The sequence below is a fragment of the Triticum aestivum genome, chromosome 7D, assembly GCF_018294505.1.
Source record: "Triticum aestivum cultivar Chinese Spring chromosome 7D, IWGSC CS RefSeq v2.1, whole genome shotgun sequence".
Classification (NCBI taxonomy): domain Eukaryota; kingdom Viridiplantae; phylum Streptophyta; class Magnoliopsida; order Poales; family Poaceae; genus Triticum; species Triticum aestivum.
The window spans coordinates 163,814,327-163,824,848 of record NC_057814.1 but is presented as its reverse complement, the minus strand read 5'-3'; the positions used below and the strand labels follow the sequence as shown (position 1 = coordinate 163,824,848).

At 46.7% G+C, this 10,522-nt stretch overlaps 2 protein-coding genes across 3 annotated transcripts; one reads left to right on the top strand and one right to left on the bottom strand.

Moving 5' to 3' along the window:
- The first annotated feature begins 213 nt into the window (after positions 1 to 213).
- On the top strand, positions 214 to 6,116 carry LOC123164165 (microtubule-associated protein 70-3). The gene is made up of 11 exons (XM_044581585.1): positions 214 to 616; positions 715 to 800; positions 2,357 to 2,422; positions 2,499 to 2,669; positions 3,119 to 3,289; positions 3,399 to 3,554; positions 3,635 to 3,781; positions 3,950 to 4,021; positions 4,117 to 4,683; positions 4,770 to 4,954; positions 5,626 to 6,116. The coding sequence occupies exons 1-11, from the start codon at positions 454 to 456 to the stop codon at positions 5,663 to 5,665; spliced, it is 1,824 nt and encodes a 607-aa protein (XP_044437520.1). The 5' UTR covers positions 214 to 453; the 3' UTR covers positions 5,666 to 6,116.
- On the bottom strand, positions 6,036 to 10,109 carry LOC123164164 (MACPF domain-containing protein At1g14780). Of its 2 annotated transcripts, none has more exons than XM_044581582.1 (8): positions 9,526 to 10,109; positions 8,596 to 8,837; positions 7,948 to 8,149; positions 7,764 to 7,847; positions 7,496 to 7,688; positions 7,122 to 7,291; positions 6,987 to 7,051; positions 6,036 to 6,883 (listed from the first exon to the last, which is right to left on the bottom strand). In XM_044581582.1, exons 1-8 carry the CDS (start codon positions 9,994 to 9,996, stop codon positions 6,253 to 6,255), a joined length of 2,058 nt encoding a protein of 685 aa, XP_044437517.1. In that variant the 5' UTR covers positions 9,997 to 10,109; the 3' UTR covers positions 6,036 to 6,252. The 2 variants fall into 2 exon arrangements, with proteins under 2 accessions (XP_044437517.1, XP_044437518.1); XM_044581583.1 differs by having other exon boundaries at positions 7,496 to 7,679.
- Positions 10,110 to 10,522: the final 413 nt, after the last annotated feature.

The window sequence follows — 10,522 nt, the reverse complement described above, 5'->3', positions numbered from 1 at the left end:
GCGTTCAAAAGAAAAAAACAATCCTCCTCTCTCTCTAAAAATAGCATTGTGAACCACCCTAATCTTCCTCCATGAAAAAGAAATCAAGCCACTAATCGCTCTCAAAACCCCACACGCTTATACTCCTAAGATAATCCAAAAAGCTCCTCCCCTCCCCTCCCCTCCCCTGCCCCGAGTTTTTTAAACGCGCCACTTAAGAGCAAGACAACCGCAACTACTAAAAGCGAGACACGCACAGCACACAGCACACGCACAGTGACGCGGGGGAAGGAGGAGCAAACGCCGGAGCTCAGCTAGGGTTTCCCCGATCCCGGCGCGCGACAGGGGCGCTCCCGGAGCTCGCCACTTAGGGCGGGGGAGGCTCGCCGGCGCAGCGGGGCGAGGGCTCCCTCCGACGCGGGGGGCGCGGCGGACCTTGCATGCCGGGGCGGCCCGCCGGGGCTCAGATCTGAGATGGCCGACGGCGGCGAGGAGGGGAATGCGGCGGCGCCCAGGGGCTTCTCGCGGCGGAGGGGCACGGTGCGGGCCAGCCTCGACGCCGACGAGCTCATGGCGCTCATGCACGGCTCGGATCCCGTCCGGGTCGAGCTCACCCGCCTTGAGAACGAGCTCAGGGGTGAGCCGCTGATCTGCCCCTGCCGTTTCGCTCTGGTGTTTTCGATGCGGGTTCGGCGTCGGGAGGGGTCTGACCTTTGTGCTGGTTTGTGGTGCTAGACAAGGAGCGGGAGCTCGGGGAGGCGCACACGGAGATGCGGGCGCTGCGGCTGTCCGAGAGGGCGCGGGAGAAGGCCGTGGAGGAGGTAATTGCCGATTGCTCTTGAGATTTTGCGGTACGGAGGTGTGGTATCTACTATTTTAGGCTGGAATTGATGTCAGGGATTGTGGGGAAGTGCCAAATTTGGTTAGGTTATTAGTTAGAATGGGCACTTCAGTATGCTAATTGCATCGCCCTAGCCTCTTTTTGCGGTGTTGAGGTACCTTGTACTGTCATTGCATTATGGTCCATTTCGGCCCACTGAATGCTAGATTATCAAACCAAAATTTTAGTTTTGCAACGATGGGTTTAGATGTTCAGCAGCAATGAAGTCATTTTGCTAAGTGGGGACCTATGCTGTCAACTGTCGTATAGGAGGTGTTTGTGTTTCTACAGTCATCTTTAATTTTGTTCTTAGCAATGGAATATAGCCATTTGTTTTTCATGCTTCAAATTTTTTAGTGGTCCTGTGCCTTGTATTTTTCTGGGCTGTACTTGTGGTATTTTGGTGCCCAACTCTACCAAATTTCCACGACTGCATTCTTAAGCAATGCTGGAAGCACCTGTAGTAGAAAGATAAAGCTGTTCGTTTTTTTGCTGGTCTTGTATTTATTTAGAATGAGCACTTCAGTATGCTAATTTCATGGCTCTTGCTGCGTGTGCTGTCACTGATTCTGGTTCATTTCGATATACTGTGTGCTAGGTTATCAAACTAGATTTTTAGGTTTGCAAGGACTGAATGGGTTTAGATGCTCAACAACAATGAAATCATTCTGCTAACCGGGGACTTATGCTGTCAAACTGTTGTATAGGAGGTGCCTGGCTTTTCTTTTCTTGTGACATAATGGCTCTTGTTGTTGCCAACTTTAGGAGTTAGGATTACTATGACTGGGTTACTGTATGCTTATAGCTTACTTTCGCTCTCTGTTATTCTTTTATCGATATTTTTATTTAGCGTCAAGAGTTAATTGGTCAAATATGGTAGCATGGCTTTTCATGAATTAAGTTCTTGAGTTGCACCTGAATAATACCGCCTTCTTCAACTCTTGGGTTTCAATACATTCCGTGGCCCATAGATAAGGTAGATGAGCTTATGTATTTGTGCATTGGCATACTATATCCTGCTTTCATGTTAACAAACTTTGAAATACAAAATATTTATGATGTGCTATCGATTATTATTTTCATTTTCTTGACCATTCGATGACCGTAATGCACCAGTAGTCCTTTTATTTTATGTGAATCACTATCTATGATTGAATATTTTTTGGTGGACAATGAGTTTTTATTATAAATTGGCGTCGAAGAACTTAAAATGCTTGTGTATACCTATATTGAATTTTACTTGTTTGTTATCAACTTATCATTATGGATTGAAACTTAGGGCTTAAAATCCTCTGACTAAAGAACTATGAATTAAAAAACAAGTTTGAGTATAAGTTGTTGCAGCTCATATTATACTGAATATTTTTTCTGTTTCGTGTAAGTTCATAAGTTACAACGCTGAATTACTTGTTGATACTTATTATTTTATCATTAACCATAAACCTGACGATGATTACCTCCTTTCTCTGATTAACATGATTGTAATCTTTGTGGCAGCTTACAGATGAGCTGGAGAGGATGGACGAGAAGCTCAAGTTGACAGAATATCACCTAGATAACAAAGTACTGTGATTTATGTCTATCTGTTGCTCTTCTCTGTCTTTTGATTGTGCTTTAATATAGAGAATAAAACTTGTAGAATCTAGAAGTCAAGAAGATAAATGATGAGAAAAAGGCTGCAATGGCTGCTCAGTTTGCGGCAGAAGCTACTTTGCGAAGAGTGCATGCAGCTCAAAAGGATGATGACATGCCACCAATTGAAGCCATTCTTGCTCCACTTGAAGCAGAGCTAAAGCTATCTCGGCAAGAGGTTCTACTTTTACTTCACATATCCCCTCTTCTATTTTTGTGTTTGTCATGAATTTATAATGTCTCCCTTCCAGCCCACAATCTTCATCCTCCAATGCACCTAGATGGTTACTCTCTCCTCCATATCACAAATAAGTGACGTTTTGGGCATGTCTCCAGTGATTTTTTTTGAACTTTGACTGTGAATATCATTTTAATTAATCATATTGGAAATTTGAAAATCATGTGTATATTGTCTCAAAAGGTATTTCTAGAGCACTATATTTTTCTTGTCTTTTATACATATAATAGAAGTTAGTGGACAAAGTTACATCTGAAGGCCGTGTCAACGTCCAAAATGTCACTTATTTGTGATGTGGAGGGAGTATCTAATTGCAACTTTCCAGTAGTCATGTATTCACTATGAACAAAAGAGATGATAAACTATGAAATTGATTTGGTTGATTTCAGATTGCAAAGCTCCAGGAGGATAATAGAGCCTTGGATCGACTAACAAAACAAAAAGAGGCAGCACTACTGGAAGCAGAAAGGACTGTGCAAATAGCAATGGCAAAAGCTGCTATGGTTGATGACTTGCAAAACAAGAACCAAGATTTGATGAAGCAAATTGAGATCTGTCATGTATGTGGGTGCATGTAGTGTATTCTTGGTCATCTGGAGTAAACAACTTTCAACATAGCAATAGAGCTCAACTATGAAAATGCTGAATTATTTACTTTATGCATTGCAGGAAGAAAATAAGATATTGGATAAGTTGCATCGCCAAAAGGTTGCAGAAGTTGAAAAGCTTAGTCAAACTGTGAGGGAGCTGGAAGAGTCTGTTCTTGCAGGTGGTGCAGCTGCCAATGCTGTTAGAGATTACCAGCGCAAAGTGCAGGAGATGAATGTAACAAACTACCCTTAAATTGTTGCCTTTGCCATCAATATTAATTGGCTGATACCTAGTTATGTTCATGATTTTGTCAGGACGAAAGAAAAACACTTGACCGTGAACTTGCTCGTGCGAAAGTTACAGCAAATAGGGTTGCTGTGGTGGTAGCAAATGAGTGGAAAGATTCTAATGATAAAGTGATGCCAGTTAAACAGTGGCTTGAAGAGCGCAGATTCATGCAGGTGAGACTAGTAGGATTTATTTATGCCTTTCTGTTATTGATGTGCATTGCTTGCTTAGATGCAGGCATATGCTTGTTCTTGGTGAAGTTAAACGTTTTTGCCTGCTGGCTCTTTTATCGAAATCATATGTGGCAACCTGTAATTACCTTTTTTTTTTGGTTTCTGCAGGGTGAAATGCAACAACTTCGTGATAAGCTTGCTGTTGCAGAACGAACAGCACGGTCTGAAGCTCAACTAAAGGTTTGCAAACCATTCTGTTTTAATTCAGTGTGAGCTAAAACTTGTTAAGGGAATTGTTCAGACAGGCTAAACTTGTTAGTTCTTCATAAACTCAGGAAAAATACCAGTTGCGCCTGAAAGTTTTGGAAGATGGACTGCGAGGGCCACCAAGTGGCTCTAGTCGACCGCCTACTGAAGGGAAGAGTTTCAGCAATGGTCCTTCCCGCCGGTTATCACTCGGCGGAGCAGATAATATGTCTAAAGTCTCACCAAATGGCTTATTAACAAGGAGATCTCCATCTTTCCATTCAAGATCCTCTCTTTCTTCTAGCAGCAGCTTGATACTAAAACACGCTAAAGGAACTTCAAAGTCATTTGATGGTGGAACTAGGTCACTAGACAGGGGAAAGGTCCATGGGAATGGATCACATTTACTTAACAAATCTACAGACGCAGTTAAAGATCGTGAAGCGAATGATGGTTGGAAAGGGACTGTGGATGAGGGAACTAATGAAAGTCCAAATAGCAATGCAGATCAGAGAAGTAATGAAACCACAAATAGCAACTCAATTGAAATGGTCTCTGGTTTCCTGTATAATATGTTGCAGAAGGAGGTGGTTTCTTTGAGGAAAGCATGCCACGAAAAAGATCAAAGTCTAAAGGACAAAGATGATGCCATTGAAGTATGCAACCATTTCTTATTTATGCAGTTTGTGTGGACATGATGCCAGCATTATAAAGTTATTTATTATGTCCTTTTGTCCTGCAGATGTTAGCAAAGAAAGTTGATACCTTAACCAAAGCAATGGAAGTGGAGGCTAAAAAGATGAGGCGAGAGGTTGCTGCCATGGAGAAAGAAGTTGCAGCTATGCGTGTCGATAAGGACCAAGAAATCAAAGCCAGGCGGCTTGGTAACTCAAAAGGGTCTGGGAGTTCTCAACTGCTTCCTGGAAGGTACATCTTCACAGATTCTTAAACGTTTTCAGGAACTTATTCTGATTGAAATAGTTCAAATGACATTCTTGGGATGATGATTTGTCATGTGTGACATAAGTAGCAATTTCTGTTTAATATTTCCATTACCCAGCAATCTTAGGGGGTGTTTGGTTCAGGGACTTTTTAGTCCCAGAGACTAGAAAAAGTCCCTAAAAAGTCCCTAGGAACCAAACGGGAGGGACTTTTTCTACAGGGACTAGAAAAAGACTCTACTACAGAGTCTTTTTTGATTAGTCCCTGGGACTAGAAAAAGTCCTAGGACTTCTGAACCAAACACCCCCTTAGTTTTGTTATGGTGCACCTGCAATTTAATGTCCATATTTGCTCTTTAGTGATTAGTTCTCTTATGATGTCATGCCATTAAAAATTATACGAGGAAGGCATGTGAAATTGTGATTATTCAGGTGTACAGAACTACATTTACAACAAAAGCTTAGAATGATTTTGCCACTCAGTAATTTTGATACTGGAGAGAGCTCTCAAGTCTGTTGTACCTATACGCTCAACTACTATGTGGTGAAACTGAAAAAGTTTCAGGAGACATTATCTTTTACCACCCTCTTCCTGAAATTACATCTTCATACAGTTTCTTCCTCTAACCCACCGTGAATTTTGTTCCTTGTGTGCAGAAGCGCACCACGAAGTGGGTTGGCACGCAACTTCCAATGACGGCGGCACTAACTTGAGGCGGCGTATTATTCCATAGAGTCCATTTCGCTCTGTATTTGTTTCGTTCCATTATTACCTATTAGTTTTGTGGTTGAGATGATAGCACAGATGACCCTGTGATAAATCTTGGGAGCCGGGGAAAGGGTAGTAGGCTCGGATCTGACGTGATTGCTTCTCTGCCGTAGAGGAGGTGGCCCTGAGGCGAGGTCTAACCCCCTACGGCTCGCCCTCGTTTTGTCGTCGACGCACCTGATGCTTTTGTATAGGCTGGACGGGTCTCCACGTCCTCTCCCATCTGTAATGTAGCTAGAGTGTTTGCTTGGTTCTGCTCCTCCATACCCCCGCTGCCCAGGTTGTGAATATATTGTTATTCTCACATGATTATTGGCTCTCCTCTATTTACCATGGTGTTTTGGTTGGAAATTCCATTACAATACTCGTCGTTGATTTACATTTCAGCCTGACAATCAGAAACAGAAATGTTGCCCGTTGGATTTCCCTGGGTCTGATTCCCTGTACAAATTTCTGAAAGAATGTATGGCAAAGATATAGCAAGTCTGATACTGTACAGTTCTTGGAGCAGCTTGTCAAGAAACTGGAGCCAGCAGTGAGAACTTGACATGGAGTGAGATCTTCCCCTTCTCGGCATCAAGCTTTGCACCTGTGACCAGCCAGTGTCCAGGGGAGTCCTGCGGCCCCATGGTAACCTGAGACGTGTCAACAAACTTGAGCAGCTTCTGGTCGCCGACGGGCACCGGCGGCCCTCCGGCGAACACGCCCGAGTCGACGTTGACTCTCGCCGGTTCCTGCCGGTCTCTCTCAGCGGCGCCCGAAGACGCCGCCACCCCTAACGACTTCGACAGGAAGCCCCCTTTACCCGAAAGCCTCCCCGTGTTGTGCGCCCATTTGGACTGCACCACGGCGTACCCTGCCAGCTCGGTGTACAGGAGCCTGAGGTGCAGCACGGTGGTCGAGTCGTGGGCCCTGACGTGCAGCTGCACGCCGGACACGATGTACGCGGTCCGCCGGTGCGCGCTGCACCAGTTGGGGTCGTACTTCACCGGCGCGGTGCAGACGTGGGCGAACATCCTCCGCTGCACCGGCTCGTGGTACCGCTCGTCGGAGACCGTCTCCGACCCGCGCCATATCGGCGGCTTGTCTCGACGTCCCTTGATGAATGTTGGGGTGTTCGCTAGATGCTGCAGGTGGAGGCCTAGCCTGGTCACGACACGACATGAAGGTGTCAACATTGCAAAATTTTGTCATGCTGGACATGCTGCAAAACAGAATGCTGCAGCGAACGTAGATAATCGCGGCAAACCTGTTGTTCTTCTTGCCCTCTAGATGCAGTCTCATCCCGGTGACCGGCAAGTTTGGAATGATAACCTGCATTTAGTTGAGTGAGCATCTCCATTGGATTGCAGATGGTTTTAAGCAAATGGGGATCATTGCTTGCCTGGTTTGAGTTGACATGGAGCTTTGATCCCACAAGGCTGAAGTGCAAGGCTTGGCTCGCGCCCTGACGGTTCGAACATAGAGCGAGTGGTAGGTCACTGAGCACAGGGGCCCACGACCTGTGGTGCTGGAAGTCAAGGAAGTACCTCAAATCTTCTACTGGAGGTTTGTCTGTTAAAGAGCAGTGACATAGTTTAGCATTTTTCGTCGCAGATCATACACCAAAGCAACCGCTCCCTTCAATCCATATTAGTTGTCGCTGATTTAGTACATGAAGTTTGTGGAAGGCAGCCTCTCCTTTGTTGATTTTTCATGAAACTGCTAGACCTATGCAATGACTAACAAAAATGTTGTTAGAGTATATAGAGGTCTTACATCTCAGGTAGAGGTTTATGGCATGAGAGAGGAAGCCCAGGCCCGACACTCCCTTGAGAAGGGATGTCAGTGGCACAAGCTTGAAGCCGATCGCATCCGGCTTTGCCGGCACCGTGAGCAGCCACTCGGCGTGGCTCCTCGCCGCCGTGTCCCCTCCCCTCTTGGAGTGTATCACCGTCACACCCTGCATCAGCTGAAAATCAGCAAAGATGACCTGCTTCATGACTCTTGATAAGTTGCAACTTGGAAGAGTAGTGAGTAGTAGTACCTCTTTGCATGCGACTTGACTAGTCATTCCTTCGACCCTAGGCTGTGTTAACTGGGCATCAAACACGTTGAAGGCCTCAGGGACCTGTTGCAGTCAGAATCATGGAGTTCTTTTAAGCACATTTCACTTGAGGTCATCATAGTTTCAGTTTGGGATGGTCGGAAAATTAACAAAATTTCTTGACCTTGGTCTTGTTATCTCTGGACTTGCAGTGTGAAGGAGGCATGGGACATGTCCCGGTGAAGAGCTGGTCGCCTAGCTTCTCTAGGTGCTCCTTGATCTCGGACTCCGGTAGCAGCGACGACTTGTCCTGCTTCACGTAGACCACATCCTGGCCGCCCATGCTCACCCCGACGACGATATGCGTCCCGTACTTCTGGATGAAACTGCTCACAGATTCACAGAGAGTGGCGTTAGTTTTCATGCAGTTTATTAGTGTGCAGATCAGCTGAGAATTTGCATCTGCATCTTGGGTCCTGAGTCCTGACTCCTGACTGACAAAACATCATCTGATGCATCATGCTTCCATGACTCTTGAGGGTGAAATGATCAGAGTTCACATACTATTAGGCCCCACAAAGTTGTGAAAGGTAATTCGAGACCTTGACTTGAACAAGTCAAGTCCTGCGTCAATTTTCCACCGCGCACGCATACGATCTTTCACACCACATGGGCACGAGTGTCGTGGGCGGCCTTGCACTATCCTGGCAAGGACGAGGAGGTCGCCGTCCACAGTTGATCACCTCGTCAACTTGCATGATTCGTTTCCAAGTACGGTCAAGCAGGAGCTGCTCACATGTATGCATTGCACACTATGTAGACTGTAGAGTACCTTGCTATGGCTGACGGGTCCCAGGTGGCGGGCACGTCGGCGACGACGCGGTCGGCGAGCGCGAGCGGCCGGCAGTCGAGGCGGAGGTCGAGGAGGGAGATGAAGTAGCCGTCGAGCGCCAGGCACTTGGTGCTGGAGGCGTCCTGCGCCCAGGAGCCGCCGTCCAGGCCGAAGCACGCGTTGAAAAGCCCCGACGGGATCTTCCCCGCCACCGAGCTCCGGCCGTTGAACAGCTCCGTCATCTGCATGCAATGCACGCACGCGCGCGCGCGGTCAAGATTCAATAGATCCACGGTCACGAACGCGTTCTCTAATTCCGCATAAGATTCAAAGTTTTGAATAGCGGGATATAACGGTTTTAGTCATTTAGCAGCGCTATTTTAGCTTATTTCGAGGCCGCCGCTGTCTGCCATTGTCCATTATTTTTAAACTTTGATGAACTCTCTGCTAGAGTGTTTTCTTTTGTGGCAACTGTTCCATCGGTTGGCTTAGTCAAGAACTCCAGGATTCAAGACAAGGCAATTATTATGTAAAGAAAGTCAATACAAGATAATGGAACTCGTCATGCTGCTCTGATTAGTTTGATCGGAAAATTTGACCGGCGAGGAATTGAGTACTTGGGTGGGATTGCGAGGGAACTGGATTAGAATGATAATGAATTATCTTGGTCAATAGTTCCATGACTTGACTAGTTACTTAATTTTTAGTATTTCCTCCTCTTAGAATCTCTGATTTATCAATCTGACATTTTTTTGGTTGGATATAAATCTAACAGTTGAACATAGCTCAACAAATCCTGCTTGCATACTAAATTATTTTAGCCAAAATCCTTCTCCCCCAACTCTAAGGCATCAGTAGAAAATTAGAGGGCCTGTCAAGAAAAATGAAAGAGAAGAAGAGGAAGGTGCAGTTGAGCAGCTGGTAACAAACCTTGTTGAACTCGAGGACGTCGGACCTGATCCTGACCCGGTTGCCCTTGCCGCACATGACGTCCGCCGGCACGTCGGTCACCGCGCCGATCCCCGGCACGGGGACCGCCGCCGCCTTTCCGCCGCTCCTGGCGACGAGGCATCCTTCCGCAGCCTTGCAGTGCTTCAGCCGCAGGTCGCCCGCCATGTCGACCCCCGTGCCGAGGCAGCTCACCGCGCTCGCCACCGCCGCCGCCATCTCCTCGCTGCCGCCGGTCACCGCCCTGGCCCTGGCCATCGCTCGTCCCACCATGAACCAATCAACAAACCTTGCTGCTAGGCGCGCAATGAAAATGGACCGGATCAATGGACGGCGGTTTCTCAAGGCGTCAAGCGCATGTGGTGCATCCAATTGTCCGTCTCTCGTGGCTTGGCTCGTGCTGCCTGGAAACGGCCAGCGACTGCGATGGCCGATTTGGAGCTGCCGATGCATAATTGGCACCTGTTGTCTCAAAGGCGCATATATATAAAGAGAGAGGACGAAGTGGCGCGCGGGAGCAAGGGGAGGGGGGCGGCGCCATGGTCATGGCTGCTATTTTTCGTTCCCTTTTTCTTTGGCTTCTTGTTGAATTGAACACCTTTTACTCGCTTATTTCTTGGGGCCCTCCTCGACGGGGCACCGCCAAAGCGTGGAACTCCCCATTCTGCGGCGATGTGGACACCGGATTTGAATTGATTTCCGGGCCTTGCTGGTGACAGAGACCCGGTTCCCACTTGAAATTCCCTAGGATGACTGTTTCAATTCCCTGGAGTGACTAGTGGTGGACAAGTACTCGTCGCCTCATAGTAATTGCTGAAGATGTTCCAAAGCATGGACTAGGCATCTCGGAGTGCAAATTATGCGTGTTTTCAAATTTCCGATTTGGAAATGTCCCGTGCAGTCTCTGAATTCTTTGACATTTTGGTTGACCTGTTTTTTATTTATTTAAAGTTTGCACCTCTATTGATTCTGCCCCCTC